The 15,183-nt window shown below is 53.0% G+C and overlaps 9 protein-coding genes across 9 annotated transcripts; 5 read left to right on the forward strand and 4 right to left on the reverse strand.

Moving 5' to 3' along the window:
* Nucleotides 1-54: 54 nt before the first annotated feature.
* On the reverse strand, nucleotides 55-1,177 carry LDX57_000486 (uncharacterized protein). Its single transcript, XM_046082131.1, has 2 exons — nucleotides 544-1,177; nucleotides 55-480 (listed from the first exon to the last, which is right to left on the reverse strand). Exons 1-2 carry the CDS (start codon nucleotides 1,100-1,102, stop codon nucleotides 395-397), a joined length of 645 nt encoding a protein of 214 aa, XP_045938088.1. The 5' UTR covers nucleotides 1,103-1,177; the 3' UTR covers nucleotides 55-394.
* A 444-nt stretch (nucleotides 1,178-1,621) lies between these two features.
* On the forward strand, nucleotides 1,622-2,435 carry LDX57_000487 (bZIP transcription factor; the record flags this gene model as incomplete). The annotated part of the gene is made up of 2 exons (XM_046082132.1): nucleotides 1,622-1,645; nucleotides 1,701-2,435. 2 exons carry the CDS (start codon nucleotides 1,622-1,624, stop codon nucleotides 2,433-2,435), a joined length of 759 nt encoding a protein of 252 aa, XP_045938089.1.
* An 81-nt stretch (nucleotides 2,436-2,516) lies between these two features.
* On the reverse strand, nucleotides 2,517-3,818 carry ARR3 (arsenic resistance protein; the record flags this gene model as incomplete). Its single annotated transcript, XM_046082133.1, has 2 exons — nucleotides 2,517-3,163; nucleotides 3,569-3,818. 2 exons carry the CDS (start codon nucleotides 3,816-3,818, stop codon nucleotides 2,517-2,519), a joined length of 897 nt encoding a protein of 298 aa, XP_045938090.1.
* Nucleotides 3,819-4,269: 451 nt separating this feature from the next.
* Nucleotides 4,270-6,351, reverse strand: LDX57_000489 (uncharacterized protein). The gene has a single exon (XM_046082134.1). The coding sequence runs from the start codon at nucleotides 6,216-6,218 to the stop codon at nucleotides 5,889-5,891; it is 330 nt and encodes a 109-aa protein (XP_045938091.1). The 5' UTR covers nucleotides 6,219-6,351; the 3' UTR covers nucleotides 4,270-5,888.
* Nucleotides 6,352-6,904: 553 nt separating this feature from the next.
* LDX57_000490 (uncharacterized protein) lies at nucleotides 6,905-8,234 on the forward strand (the record flags this gene model as incomplete). Its single annotated transcript, XM_046082135.1, has 5 exons — nucleotides 6,905-6,988; nucleotides 7,019-7,342; nucleotides 7,420-7,562; nucleotides 7,623-7,773; nucleotides 7,837-8,234. The coding sequence occupies exons 3-5, from the start codon at nucleotides 7,458-7,460 to the stop codon at nucleotides 8,232-8,234; spliced, it is 654 nt and encodes a 217-aa protein (XP_045938092.1). The 5' UTR covers nucleotides 6,905-6,988; nucleotides 7,019-7,342; nucleotides 7,420-7,457.
* Nucleotides 8,235-8,402: 168 nt separating this feature from the next.
* On the forward strand, nucleotides 8,403-10,395 carry LDX57_000491 (uncharacterized protein; the record flags this gene model as incomplete). Its single annotated transcript, XM_046082136.1, has 3 exons — nucleotides 8,403-9,160; nucleotides 9,228-10,086; nucleotides 10,162-10,395. The coding sequence occupies 3 exons, from the start codon at nucleotides 8,403-8,405 to the stop codon at nucleotides 10,393-10,395; spliced, it is 1,851 nt and encodes a 616-aa protein (XP_045938093.1).
* Nucleotides 10,396-10,830: 435 nt separating this feature from the next.
* LDX57_000492 (putative inositol phospholipid biosynthesis protein Scs3) lies at nucleotides 10,831-11,797 on the forward strand (the record flags this gene model as incomplete). Its single annotated transcript, XM_046082137.1, has 2 exons — nucleotides 10,831-11,628; nucleotides 11,696-11,797. The coding sequence occupies 2 exons, from the start codon at nucleotides 10,831-10,833 to the stop codon at nucleotides 11,795-11,797; spliced, it is 900 nt and encodes a 299-aa protein (XP_045938094.1).
* A 141-nt stretch (nucleotides 11,798-11,938) lies between these two features.
* Nucleotides 11,939-13,238, reverse strand: LDX57_000493 (uncharacterized protein; the record flags this gene model as incomplete). Its single annotated transcript, XM_046082138.1, has 3 exons — nucleotides 11,939-11,991; nucleotides 12,051-12,305; nucleotides 12,383-13,238. The coding sequence occupies 3 exons, from the start codon at nucleotides 13,236-13,238 to the stop codon at nucleotides 11,939-11,941; spliced, it is 1,164 nt and encodes a 387-aa protein (XP_045938095.1).
* A 380-nt stretch (nucleotides 13,239-13,618) lies between these two features.
* LDX57_000494 (putative erythromycin esterase) lies at nucleotides 13,619-15,142 on the forward strand (the record flags this gene model as incomplete). The annotated part of the gene is made up of 1 exon (XM_046082139.1): nucleotides 13,619-15,142. One exon carries the CDS (start codon nucleotides 13,619-13,621, stop codon nucleotides 14,972-14,974), a length of 1,356 nt encoding a protein of 451 aa, XP_045938096.1. The 3' UTR covers nucleotides 14,975-15,142.
* Nucleotides 15,143-15,183: the final 41 nt, after the last annotated feature.

Raw genomic sequence — 15,183 nt, forward strand, 5'->3', positions numbered from 1 at the left:
TTTCGAGTAATTGACTTTTACTATCCAAAATGTGAAGACAAGTAGCATATAGAACTACTAACTATAAGTATATGGTATTTGTTAAATCATAATAGTCTTCGTATATTCTGGGATGTCCATTCCCCTCTCCAGCTCGTATTCCTTCCACATCTCAGTCCACGCCGACCAAAGACAATAATCATCATGCTGCTGCGATGATCTGTAACTTATATTCTACCCGAGACCTACTATGATGACTTCGGCCGTCCAGGTCGCTGGCGCGGCGCTAGAGCATCCAGCGACGATACAATCTCTTCGCCGAGGATGTGGAGGTTATAGGCGGGAAACACAATCCAGAGTCCACTGCCAGAATTGTCAATCACCGACGCCAGAGGGGGAGCAGAGAGCAAGGCGCTTACTTGGGAATGATCCAAAAGAAGATCAAGGTGACGGCATCGTTATGCCCGATATTTTCGAAACCCGAAAAGAATTCATTCAACCCTGCACTCCTCATTAGCAGACGTGACTGCGACGCTGGTTAAACCATAATCCTCCCGGACTTACAATACAGAAGGGTCTTGCCGAGAGTCATCACCGACGCGCTGTACGCAATCAAAAGCGCATTCGCTCCCGTGCGCCCCGGAAGCACTTTGTCTTCCTTTAACAGCCACCATAGCCCCTTTTGAGTCTTGCGCTGCGACGCGCGACCGCCGGCGGTTGCCGAAGTCCCATGTCTATACACCGTCGCGAGGTAGTAGATATAGGCGGTGGTCTCGAGGAGGTTCAAGACGGTCTGCGCGGCGGTAAAGCCATTCCGAGCGTTGAAAGCCGGCCAACCGTAGATATAATCGATCGTGCCGTAAAGCGCATACGGGGTCCAGATCGGCGAATGTAGCTTATTCCCCGGCATGCTGTGCGGGCGCAACAGAACGTACCCGGCGTCCCAGATGACCAGGGGCACTGAGACCAGGAGCCAAAGGGTCACGGCCGCGGAGGGCGTATGCATCCATTTTTTCCCATTCCCGTTCCCATTGGCGCTGGCCGACGGCGATGAGGGGGGCGACGACGATCTTGCGCTCGAGGGAGGCGGAAAATCGCGCGGGTGGTGTCGCGTGGAGACCATGATGGGGTGCTCGATACAGAACGAACAGCGGGTGGGCGATGCTTGGTGTACGCGGCTGCAAAGAGGACAAATTTGCTGAAAAGCTGAGGGTTAGCGCCAATGTCCAGATGGTGCGAAGAAGCAGAAGAAGAGACGGGAGGGATAGCATACCTCGGTGATTGACGGCTAGTGACGTCTTGCAGCTGCGGTGGTTCGATTACGGCATGGCGGCTGAGGGCTCCATGGGTCTTCCCCGCGGATCTGAGACTAACTCCACCTTCTCTGTGTTAGTTTGTGATTATGTGATAGTCACTGCTGGCCTGATAACTAGTCGATAAACCGGAGACATGGATACGGAGTGCACAGTGTAAAGGAGTAGTTTCCAGTCTTGCTGTGCCTGGATCTAGTCCATCTGCTGGCTTAAGCCACAGTGACAGACTCGCGCTGACCACGTGATACAATGCTGACTCATCTCATCCGTGCAAAAGCAGGTGATTTCTCTTCACTGACTTGACATCTCTGTCAGATCTGGATTTGACAATGGGCCTTGAAAACGCCGCAAAGGTTATATGCATGACCACCTTATGGTCGTAGTAATGACTGACTGTTGTCTGTCTAGGAACTTGACCGTCGCGAGCGAGTGCGCGAGAACCAACGAAAGAGTCGGGCGAAGAAGCAAGAGCATATTCGTGACCTGGAGCAGAAGCTAGCGTCATTCCAAGAAAAATTCCACCGCAAGGATGTCGAACACCGACTAGCGGTCCAGAAACTCGAGGCCGAAAATACCAGGTTACGACGTCTCTTGGCCCACTCGGGTTTAGCATCAAGCGAAATCGATGGCTATCTTCGAGCAGGCAGTGATCCGATCATGTCGGAGAAAGTTGCCATACCTCCAATACGGCGGCCTGAGGCCGGGCTTAATCCAAAGCACCAAGAAGCAGTAACTACCGCATGTTTGGGAGCATCGTCACAGAGCGAGCCAGATGCCGCTGATGCGCAGTCGAGGCTCCCGGAACAATCTCTATCTGAGGGCGATTCGGAGTTTTTCAAAGTAACCGACCAGACTGGTTTTGCTGAAAGATTTGAGAAACCGGCAAATCAGGACCAGACCATTTGCGGCTGCGCTCCTGCAGAAGACGAGAAATCGTGGCCCACTAACGGTGATATCCTCAATACTACGCTCTGTGCGATTGCAGAGGAACTAATTAACCAGTATAACACGCGAGGCGTGGATGCTGATGAGATTCGAAGAAAGCTATGGTCTGGCTTCTCCAAGGGTCTTACTACCGACGAAGGATGCAGAGTCCAAAACCAAATTTTGTTCCAAGTATTGGATGAGATCAGCAACAACTGAGGGACTGTCTCGAATCGAAGTCCCAATATCTATTATCACACCTCTATCATCTATCTGTAGCCAACCACTGCCAGATGTCTGCTAGGTCCATCTCTGCCTCCTCGCAAGCCACTTGACTACATACACCAGGCCCAGAAGCACGGGAACTTCGATCAAGGGGCCAACCGTGGCGGCTAAAGCTTGGTCGCTATCTACGCCAAATGTCGCTATCGCCACTGCAATTGCCAGCTCAAAGTTGTTACTAGCCGCAGTAAAGCTTTGAGTGCACGATAGTTTATATCCGAAGCCACAGCGTCTCGTCACGGCCAGAGTGACCAAGAAGATAACCGCGAAGTATACGATCAGCGGAGCGGCCACCCGGATCACGGACACGATCTGATGCACAACTTGCCTTCCCTGTGAAGCGAAAAGGACCAAAATGGTGAACAGAAGACCGATGAGTGATAGAGGTCCAATCCGTTTCAGAAAATGTCGATCATACCACTCCTTGCCAATCAGAAGTCGCAGTGCGAAACGAGTGACAATCGCCGCACCTAACGGTATCCCGAGAAATACCCCGACGCTCTTTGCGGCCAAGGAATAGTCAATGGTCAAACCATCGTCAGAGCCACCGATCACTCGAATGAAAAATATTGCCATTGGTGCAAACAGAACCATCTGCAGGATCGAATTAACGGCGACCAGAATCGCGCAGTATTCGCCATCTCCGCCAGCGAGTCCCGTCCAGACTAGGACCTGGGATTTTGTCAGCCTCATATATACGAAGTTTTTATTGAAGAAGGGGGCAATCTGACCATGGCAATGCATCGCGCAATTCCTACGAGAATAAGACCCTCGCGGAGCCCTCTTTCATCAGAGAGAAATGCCCAAGCTAAAGCAAGCTGGAGCTATCTGTCAACCAAGGGATACTAATGGTCCTCGGTCTTATGGGAATTGCTCACCATGAAAAAAGGAGCTATGACCCAATTTATAATTATGCTGAAACCAATCTGGATCCAAAGTGCCCGTTCCCTGAAGGACCGATGCAAAGTTTCGTACCGGACCTTACATAGGATCGGATACATCATAACAAGCAAACCGACGGCTGATACTGCTTCAGCGGAATATCTCTCAAACAGTGGTGATACACTCACCTATGGGCACCGAAACGCCCACGAATTTCCCCTTTTCTAATGCCTTGCTTGTATTCGGCACGAAGTTTCCCAGTATGATCCCGACCGCCATGACAAGGAAGATCCAAAGAGCGAGAAACCGATCAAGGATGGCCAGCTGCTGGAATGCCGAGGTTGGTCCCGTATCTTCTGCATCGGGAGTATCGCACTGGCATTCTGTCGAGATGCAGCCGGTTTCTGGATCGGTTGATGAATCTTTTTCTTGAGACATTCTGTATCAAGTTGGCGATGATACAGGATAACAAATATTATGTGTACCAGGAAGAAAAACACTGTAAGAAGGTATAGCGAACTTGGATAAGGTCTACATTGTAGATACTTCTAGAGATTTTCTCGGCTCAGCCAATCAGAGTTAGGCAGTGACATATCATCAAGTCACGTGTCAGGCCATCGAGGTACAGTCAACAATATACAGCACAACCATACAACTCTCATAACAATCGTCTTGAAACCAACCATCACAGACACTAGAATATGTCGCTATCACTTGTGTTTTGTTCCGGTTAACAGCATTTGCTTATGATATCGCACTTGGTCAGCCTATAAGCGTGCTCTCAGGTGCATAGAACTGTGCTGCACGGTAGGGACAAACATTAACAAGGGCCTGTCAGGTTAACACGATCTCGACTATGTTGTTGAAGCTACTTCAGCTAGTAAAACAATCTCAACTGAGCTTATGAATACCCCCCCATATCTAATCTGATGAATTCTTCGATAGCCCTGCCATCTTATACCGAATACTAAGATAGAGGCAAACGGGGGAAACAAGTGGATCGAAACAATAAATGTCCTCCGGGGGGTGGGGTTCTGGGCTCTATTAGCGTTAAGTAGATAGTTCATCGCTTTCTAGCCCTTCTGCAATGTCCATATCACACGACAAAAGACCTCCGAGGACCATTGAAACCGAGTGACGACAGTATGGGCAAACGCATCAGACAGCTAGCAAGAGTTTTGGCAGAGAAAAACAGACAAAACGAAACGAAACGAAAAGAAGAAAGAAGAAAGAAGAAACGGAAGCCGAGCAGCAAATAGAGCCGACGAGAAACACTACCGGCAAAAAGAAAAGAGTAAAGGCACCGAGCAATCCAGAATCAAAAGGTAAAAACTACAGACCTTCCTTCTCTACGGCTAATCATCGGCAGGAAACAAAGGCCGTTAACGATGAACGAGGACCGTCGGATCCATACTTCCCTTGACCGAGTGCTACGTTCTGTGCGCCAACTCCAGCTTGAATTGTTTTTTTCCCCTTTTAATACCCCACAAGTAGTACTCCAGAATCCAGTCAGTGAAGGAGTATGGAGACTGGAGACGGGTGGAAAGAGACAAAGACTGGTCTATCTTAGTTCGTTGACTATTAACTAGTACTACCGGGATCGGTCCGTATAATCAATGAGAAGATGACAATGCAAGAAAATTCCCGAGGACCGTCGAAGACGGTAGCCACAAATTACACCGAGATTTGGATCGTGCGGTGCCAAGCCCAGGCCGAAATGAACAAGTGACGTAGTTCACCCCGACGGAAGAAAAGATGGAGTAGTTTATGGGGTCGGTGCGGTGGGCAAGTACCGGATCTGGGGCTAGCGGCTGGTTGGCGTGAGGAAAGCAAGCAGAAAACCGGGGAGTGAGGTATTTACTATTTAGTCATTACTACAGAGTATGCACTATCGGGCAATGAGGGAGATAGTGTGGGGGTTTTTCTTGGATATGCCGATGCCATCTGTGTTTTGCTTCCCGGTTTCCTTGTAAGATCATGCCACGAGATTGAATAAGACTACTGAGTACTGAAGTTATTGCCGAGGAGCAATTACAAAAGCCCACTATCGTGCATCGTTAGCTGATGAAATCATACAACCGGAGAAATCTCGCGAATGCAGCAAGTCAGGCACTACTCCGGAGTAAAACTTCATACCCCCGCGGAGGTTCCCCACAACCCCAAGTTATTCGGACCATTCCCGGCATCACCGAACGTGGAGCGCTGTCTTCATAGTTCATTTTTCTGCGTGCAGTAGCTGAAATCTGCAGGTATCGGGGCAGGGAGAAACCTAACACATGGGACATGATCATTGGAATATAGACCCGGGGAAAGGCCCATCCACTAATGTTTGTGCCGAGTCAGGCAGCACAGCAGCGCTGGTGTTCAGAACCGCAAAACCCACGAACGAAACCGATGCTTTTCTTGAATCCCGAACTTCGCGAAAGGATTTCTAGCGGCTCGTAGACCACCCCACAGAGTAAGACCGAAGACCAAGAAACAGAGGAGCCGCCGAAGGGCTTGAATGATCTAGGCAATATCAACGCCGATCTGCAGACCTCCACCGGATGCCGATGGACGGAGGACACTCCGTGCCAGTGTCTTTTCCCCATTGCTTGCCTCAGTGTCTCGAATTGCTCCGTCATGCTTTGAAGGGGAAATTGGATCCCGCCCGCGTCGCCATGCCGAAATGAAGAGGGAAGCAGCCCGCTCCTTACGGCCCAAATATCCCCGAGCGACCCCGAAATTTGCGGCCCTTGCGGACGGTCCGCAAGGGCCGGACGACGCAGTCATAGCTATCCAAGACATCCATATACCGTCAGCGGTCAGGCCATGCAGCAATTGCCTTGCCCTGGTCATGGAGAAGAGCCTAACTGCGGGGTACTTCTGATTGCATCTGTCGAGTGAGACGGTAACATCATTGTCGTTGGCGACTTCTTTGTGTCTCTCGTCAATGCGTCGATTAGTCAGCTCTGTTGGAGCCTAAGGCCGCCTTCCCCGGAAACGGCAGTTGCGTATTGCCGTGTATCGTACTGTGTATCGTCGCCTTAGTAGCATTTTCAACATGTTACATGGAGCATAATAATAAGATCATTCAGGCATATTGAACTCATATCTTCAATCTGATTTCATGCCAGAATTCCGAATCCATGATCTAGAGCCGGCTAGGAATCCCGCATAGCCGATCGATCGTGTCCGATGCACCATGGAGGAACGCGTCGGAATGCACTGGACCTTACCTGGAGGGCGTAATGGAACTCTCCCTTCAAGGGTCTCCTTTCTTCTCCTGCATCCTCAATTCCATCCCCAAACAACCTCCTCCTTTGCGGGGCTGGAGATGCCGCCAAGAGTAATGACTCGGTGCTTTCTCGTCGAAGCCAATGAAGGGCCAACTGCCCCGTTGCAGTTGGCCTGGATTCACTCGGAGATCGTGCCGTGATCATAAGTCATAGCCATTATTCACCAGTACTACCTCATGGCCGACAAATGATGCCGTCGGATGCCTTGGAACCCATTCGCTGGTCTACTCGTCTGCTAGTTTGCTAGTCCATCCTGGCAGCCTGGCACTTGCTCGATCTGGCTCCCCCATGCCGATCACCATACATACCGTTCCAAACTTCTCGCTGCCGGCGGGTCTTTCCTGCCTCCCTCAACATTAGACTAACTACCTAGACTATGCTGCATACTGTGGGGAACGCTGCCTGTAGTTCCAGTGTACTCCCGTCGTACATACAAACGATCCGTCCAACTGTCGCTCGATGCACGTAAATTTCCCCCTTCGCTGGGTGGCGTTCTTCTCCTTCTGTTTTGTTATTAATATCTCCCTCCTCCCCTCCCTGGTCTCCCTTCTTTCCCCCTTCTCACTCCCATCCTTCTGCCACTGTTGCGCGGTTGATTGCTTCTCTTTCTACTTCCCCGCAACGATGAAGTTCGGTTGGTTCGAGGCGGCGGCTTTGACTGCTGCCTCGGTGGTCACTGCTCAGGTACAGAGCTCCCCCTTTCCCCTTTTGTCGGGACACTTCTACACGGATGTGGACGGTCTCCTAATGTTCTTGTATAGGATGACTTAGCTTTCTCGCCCCCTTACTATCCTTCCCCATGGGCCAATGGCCAGGGAGAGTGGGCCGACTCCTACAAGCGCGCTGTCGACCTGGTGTCTCAGATGACGTTGGCCGAGAAGGTCAACCTCACGACGGGTTCTGGGTAAGTGATTGAGAATCATTGCGGTGCCAGTGTATAATTGTAGAGCTGACAGACCCTCAGATGGCAGCTGGAGAAATGTGTCGGTCAGACGGGAAGTGTGCCCAGGTGAGCAATCATCCAATTTGTTGTAACTGCCGAAAGCTGACTTTACATGGTAGACTTGGACTGTTGAGTCTTTGTTTGCAGGACAGCCCTCTGGGAATTCGATTTTGTATGTCACTTGGGAATTGCTTGTCGTGACATAGATGTGAATGGCTAATCCTGACGGTTACAGCGGATTACAACTCCGCATTCCCCGCGGGTGTGAATGTCGCCGCGACCTGGGACAAGTCTCTTGCCTACCTCCGCGGTAAGGCAATGGGACAGGAGTTTAGCGACAAGGGTATTGACGTGCAGCTGGGACCTGCCGCTGGTCCGCTTGGTAGACACCCGGACGGTGGCCGAAACTGGGAGGGTTTCTCTCCCGACCCAGCCCTCTCCGGCGTGCTTTTCGCAGAGACCATCAAGGGTATCCAGGATGCGGGTGTCATTGCTACCGCAAAGCACTTCATTGTCAACGAGCAGGAACACTTCCGTCAGGTTCCCGAGGCTGCTGGCTACGGGTTCAACATTTCCGACACCGTGAGCTCAAACTTGGACGATAAGACTATGCACGAGTTGTACCTCTGGTGAGCATTCTCATTCAACCCATTTGTCACTTCCGAGATCTCCACGCTAACTTCCACAGGCCATTCGCCGATGCTGTGCGCGGTAAGCTATTTTTTATATTTTTTTTTTTTGGCTGACCCCAGAAAGTTTGCGTTGCTAATAATTCTATTGATAGCTGGCGTGGGTGCCGTCATGTGCTCTTACAATCAGATCAACAACAGCTATGGATGCCAGAACAGCGAGACCCTAAACAAGCTCCTGAAGGCTGAGCTTGGATTCCAGGGTTTCGTCATGAGTGACTGGAGTGCGCACCACAGCGGTGTTGGCTCTGCCTTGGCTGGTATGGATATGTCCATGCCTGGTGATGTTAGCTTCAACGACGGTACTTCGTTCTGGGGCACGAACTTGACAGTCGGTGTCCTCAACGGCACGATTCCCCAGTGGCGTGTGGATGACATGGCAGTCCGTATCATGGCTGCTTACTACAAGGTTGGCCGCGATCGTCTTCACACCCCTCCCAACTTCAGCTCCTGGACCAGGGACGAGTACGGATTTGAGCACGACGCGGTTTCCGAGGGTGCCTACGAGAGAGTCAACCAATTTGTGGATGTGCAGCGTGACCATAGGGACATCATCCGTCGCGTGGGCGCTGACAGCATCGTCCTCTTGAAGAACAAGAACGCTCTTCCGCTGACCGGCAAGGAGAAGAAGGTTGCCATTCTCGGAGAAGATGCCGGCTCCAACGCCTGGGGCGCTAATGGCTGCGACGACCGTGGTTGCGACAACGGAACCCTCGCCATGGCTTGGGGTAGCGGAACTGCGGAATACCCCTATCTTGTGACCCCCGAACAGGCTATCCAGAACAAGGTTCTCCAAGGTCGCGGTAACGTTTTCTCCGTCACCCACAACTGGGCTCTTGATAAGGTTGCCAAGCTCGCCTCGCTATCCAGGTAAATGCCGAAATTGGTTCATTGATATTCTCCTGTGTGCGAGCATGTAGCTAACATGCCACCATAGTGTTTCTCTTGTCTTCGTCAACGCCGATGCGGGTGAAGGATTTATCAGCGTGGATGGAAACGAAGGAGATCGCAAGAACCTCACTCTTTGGAAGAACGGCGACAACCTGATCAAGACTGCGGCTCAGAACTGCAACAACACCGTCGTCGTCATCCACTCCGTCGGCCCCGTCCTGGTCGACGAATGGTACAACCACCCTAACGTCACCGGTATCCTCTGGGCTGGTCTGCCCGGCCAAGAGTCTGGAAACTCCCTGGCCGACGTGCTGTACGGAGATGTCAATCCTGGCGGCAAGAGCCCCTTCACCTGGGGCAAGACCCGCGAGTCGTACGGCGCTCCCTTGCTCACGAAGCCCAACAACGGCAATGGGCCGCCCCAGGAGAACTTCGAGGAGGGTGTGTTCATTGACTACCGCCACTTCGACAAGCGCAACGAGACTCCCATTTACGAGTTTGGCTTTGGTCTCAGTTACACCACGTTTGAGTACTCGGGCCTGCAGATTCAATCCTTGAACGCATCCAAGTACACCCCTACCTCTGGGAAAACGAAGGCTGCTCAGACTTTTGGCGAGATTGACAAGGCCTCGGAACTCGTATACCCCGACGGACACCAGAGAATCCACGAGTACATATACCCGTGGCTTAACTCCACCGACCTGAAGAAGTCTTCGAGCGATCCCCACTACGGATGGAAGGACTCGCAGTACATCCCCGAGGACGCCACCGATGGCTCGCCCCAAGATCTCCTGCCCGCTAGTGGCGGTCCCGGAGGTAACCCCGGCCTGTACGAAGACCTGGTTCGGGTTTCGGTCAAGATTACCAACACTGGCCACGTTGCCGGCGACGAAGTACCTCAGCTGGTAAGTTAGATATGCTTCTCTCTGATATGACAGCGGTTGGGGATATTTTTGAAGCTAACCGCTTGCTATCTACAGTATGTCTCCCTTGGTGGCCCCAACGAGCCCCGAAAGGTGCTCCGTCAGTTCGAGCGAGTGCGTCTGGGTCCTTCGCAGCAGGTTGTGTGGTCTACCACGCTCACCCGCCGCGACCTGTCCAACTGGGACGTTGCAGCCCAAGACTGGGTGATTACCAAGTACCCCAAGAAGGTCTTCGTTGGAAGCTCTTCGCGAAAGCTGCCGCTGCAGGGTTCATTGCCCGTGGTGGCTTAGAAGAATGGATGAGACGAAACGATCTGTACAGGAATAATGACTTGCGATGTACATTCTTCGAATGACGACTAGTACTCTGGATATTAAGGAATAGTGATTAATCAACTAAGTTATTACTATAGTCTCTCTATTTGTGTTCTTTTTTCTCTATAAATCATTGCTTGCCTGTTGTATGTTGACTTGTAGCCAATATGGTAGGCGGTGAACAGCGACGTCATTCTCTGGCGCTTCCAAGTCTTCCTTTCGTCGTGCCTTTCGCTCTGTCCGTCACTTGTCTCCGGTGCTACAAACCACTGACCTTGGCGATCCAATTGAACCATTGCCCTCTTGCCCTTCTATTCATAAACATAAGAGAATAAATTACAACCCAGTTGGTATCTACTGGAGTTCCACTACAGGGTCAAAAAGAAAAAGGAGGAAAAGTACAAAATAAACATGTCCTCATCCGACAAACCTCCCACGACAACAGCGCGACCCAATCAACCACCAGGGATGGCACTTCTCGTCTACCCAGTGACCTTGATTGTCGGTTCGCTATTTTCCGTCCTCTCTCCGACAGCCCAGGGCTCCCGCGATCATGCCATTGACCAGACCGGCCCCTTGGCTCCTACGATCGCCGCCGATCTGAACCTGCCACAACCGCCCGTCAACTACTTTGCTCGCAAGGACAACATCTTCAACGTTTACTTCGTCAAGGTTGGATGGCTATGGACTACTCTGGCATTCTCTTTCCTACTCTTCTCCCTCCCCTCCTACGCGGCCCCCTCGAGCCACCAACCGCGACGGATCGGCCAGGCCATCGCCCGATACGCCCTGGCCACCCTAGTCTGGTATCTGACCACGCAGTGGTTCTTCGGACCGGCCATCATCGATCGCAGCTTCGTGTTCACGGGCGGGAAATGTGAGCGCATGGTTCCGCTGGCCGAGGGCGAGGACTCGCCGAGCCTCCATACATTGTTCACGGCCGCGGCGTGCAAATCGGCTGGTGGATCTTGGCGAGGCGGTCACGATGTGAGCGGGCATGTGTTCATGCTGGTGTTGGCGACGTCGATGCTGGTTTTTGAAACGGTCGGGGCGCTGGCATCGGAAAATGGAGCTAAGAAGGCGGACAATGGAGACGAGTCGTCTGTCGCGCTCAAGAAATTGTCGGTGAGGTTTGCCTGGGCGGTTTCTGGGCTGGGATGGTGGATGCTTTTGATGACTGCTATCTGGTTTCATACGTGGTTTGAGAAGGTATGTTTTCTCTTACGTTCTTTGGTGTGGGGTGGTGCTTACTTGGACCTGGCTAACATTACGATAGTTGACTGGGCTCTTGATTGCGTTGGGAACGGTCTACACCATTTATGTCCTCCCCCGACGAAATATCCCCTGGAGAGACGCGGTGGGCCTTCCGGGTGTATAGCATATATACGATCTCTTTGTCTTGCGCTCTGTCGGTTATAGAAGATTTCAGGAGTCCTTGTTTCCAGCACAGGTTCATGTGCTGAATGAATGATGCATATTGTAGAATACTATCATGAATGTATATCCAGTTCTGTTCCATCTACGTTTCCCGGCTGAGGACAGGCTCTGGTCCTAGATATCCGTGGCGAAAAGCTACACAGTCTTAGCATTGACTCACTGTCTACAACAGGGCAGACAACACAACTACTCACCTCCTGGCAACAACGCCGATGCATACATGACCTTTGTTATCGGCCGCAGATCCTCCGGCGTCCCAAGTGACTGCTCCATGTACGGTTCCCAGAAGTCCAGAATGGAGTCAGCATGCGCCTTGAGAACCACGGCTCTCTCTTTCTCCGACGACTGCTCCGAAATGCACTGAAGACCCAAACAGGTGCCGAATTCGCGGAATGCGAGACGAGACTTGATGCTCCGCTCGAAGTAGCAGTCGACTTCAAACAGTTCGTCTATATTGCCCATTAGCTCTGAAGTCACCACAAGACACCACAGGGACACCGAGCAGCAGGATTCGGACTCAACATACCAACCCGCTCATCCGCCTGGCTCGCCAACCTCGTCGCCCACTCCTCCTTCCCCTCAAACCAATGCACCGTCCACATCGTCATGCCCAGATCCAGCGGATCCCCAGACACATAATGCTCTCCCCTCCTACGCATCACACGCCTATAATCCGCAATCTCATCCGCCAACACCTCCCCTCCCCCAGCCTGCTCCGCCGCGGCCTGCAACAATTTAAACACAACATACCCATCGACCGGATCCAAACTCCCCTCCGAGCCCACCAACGGCGTCGACAAATCCACCGCCATCTTCCACACCATACGCGGCCGCGCCGATTCGCGATCCACGAAAAACCGCGGATGGATGGCCCGCGCCAACGCCACCGCTTGGCTGTTATATGTCGGATCCCCGGTCGCCAGGGACAGGCGGTTCAGCGCAAACATCCACACCGTCAGATAATGGTGATATTGGCCGTCGGCGTCCGGGCCCGTCGCGTCTGGTTTTCCGATCCGAAGGCCCCCGCCTAACGGGTTTGTGTCTGTGGCGCCGGGGAGGCGGTTGAGGCCGTCGCGTGTGCGGCCGAGAACGTCGTGCACTGTTTCGGTGAGACGCCGGGCGAGGATTAGGTATCTATCATCTGGTGCGGAGGAGGAGGAGGAGTTCTGGTGCAGTAAGGCCTCGTATTCGCGGTGCAGTGTGAGGAAATTGATCACGCCGAATGCGTCGGTCCAGAGGTATCGGCCGCGATGGCCGCCTGAGTTCGGAGGCGGGGTCCATTGGCTGGGGTCTGGGATGGAGTTGAAGTCGCCGTAGATGGATTCTTGCGCTTGCTGGAAGCGTTGGAGGCGGGGCGAGCTGTTGGGGATGGATGCGCTCATGGTATTTGTGAAGCTGCTGCTGCTACTATGACTAGTACTACTGTTCCAGCGGGGATGCTGCGGGAGATGGAATTGGATACGTGCAGTACTTAGCGGAGGGATTTTTGTGATAGATTTGATTGTGAACATTGGAGAACTCGCTTTTACTATTACCTTTTTGTTTTTATTTCTTAGTGTCGGGCGAGTTAACCTACCGTGTACGAGTTGTGACGTGGGTGTTCACCCGGTGAAGTCATAATGATCACGCTGCGAATGACTTCATCGCTCCTAATTAAGTCCCTCGTTCGGTAAGGTATATAGGTACCTGAAGGTACATCTGGACTCACTAAAGATGCGAACGTCCTGATATGCTTTCTAGATGCACTAAATCTCTCTTCTCCATGGGTATGGCGTCAGAGAAACTCCAGAAACTTTTCACCGCGGCAGCTCGTCCCTTGCCACCTATCGAGGACCCCAGTTTCGCCTCGCATTTTGATGGCTTCGGCGATTATCCTGTTGTTCTCCTGGGCGATGGCAGCCATGGCACGTCGGAATTCTACTCTGCGCGAGCCGAGATCACGAAGCGGTTGATCGAGCATCACGGGTTCACCATGGTCGCCGTCGAAGCCGACTGGCCGGACGCTGAAGTGATCGATCGCTACGTGCGACGACGGCCTGGTCCCAAGGCGCCAATCGGCGAGCACACATCCGACTACGAGCCCTTCGGCCGCTTTCCCACCTGGATGTGGCGCAATCGCGAGACGCAGACGCTCGTGGAATGGATGCGCAACCGCAACGCGCAGGTCCCCAAGGACCAGAGCGCCGGCTTCTACGGCCTAGACATGTACAGCATGGGGGAATCCATGCACTCGGTGATCCGGTACCTCGACCGCGTGGACCCAGAGGCCGGGAAAACCGCGCGACTGCGCTACGGCTGTCTGGCGCCGTGGGTCGACGATCCGGCCTCGTACGGACTCTCAGCCGTCCGGGGCATGCAGGACTGCGAAGCCGCGGTGGTGAAGATGCTGCGCGACCTGCTGGACAAGCGCGTGCAGTACGCCGCGAGCCCCTACAACGGCGACGAGTACCTGAGCGGCGAGCAGAACGCGTACCTGGTGCGGGACGCCGAACGCTACTACAAAGCCATGTACTACAGCTCCGCGGCGTCGTGGACGCTGCGCGACACGCACATGGTCGACGCGCTGCAGCGACTCCGGCGCTCCAAGCCCGGCGCCAAGGTCGTGGTGTGGGCGCACAACTCGCACTGCGGCGACGCCCGGTATACGGGGATGGGACGGCGGCGCGACGAGGTGAACCTGGGACAGCTGTGTCGCGAAAAATTCGGGCGCGAGAACGTCGCCCTGATAGGCTGCGGGACGCACACGGGCACCGTGGCGGCTGCGCATGAATGGGACGACGATATGCAGGTGATGACGGTGCGGCCGTCGCGGGCTGATAGCTGGGAGCGCGTGGCGCATGACACGGGGGTTCCCAGCTTCTGGATGGATCTGCGGCCGGGCAGGATCGACCCGAAGCTGGCGGTGGCGATGGAGACCGATTCGGAGCGCCTGGAGCGGTTTATCGGGGTCATCTATCGGCCGGAGACAGAGAAGCTGTCGCATTACTCCCAGGCGGAGTTGCATAATCAGTTCGACGCCTATGTCTGGTTCGATCAGACGGTGGCAGTCCAGTCGTTGGATACGGAGCAACCAAAAACGGCGCTGGGGAATGAGGAGACGTATCCATTTGGCGAGTAGAGGATGTAATGGACATGGGCGATGTAATGGGAAGGAGGAAGATCAGAGTGAAGGGAGAGTAGTGAATGATAGTGATAGTTATGAATAATGACACAAGGATAACATGCATAAATGTGGAATGAGTCAGCGCATAATGACGTCAACTCACCGCCCGGCATTATTTGTTTACCTTCGACTTTGATTGTTTTCTCCCTTGCGCTCCTCTCTCT

This window comes from Aspergillus melleus (genome assembly GCF_016097325.1).
Source record: "Aspergillus melleus strain CBS 546.65 chromosome Unknown contig1, whole genome shotgun sequence".
In the NCBI taxonomy this organism is placed as follows: domain Eukaryota; kingdom Fungi; phylum Ascomycota; class Eurotiomycetes; order Eurotiales; family Aspergillaceae; genus Aspergillus; species Aspergillus melleus.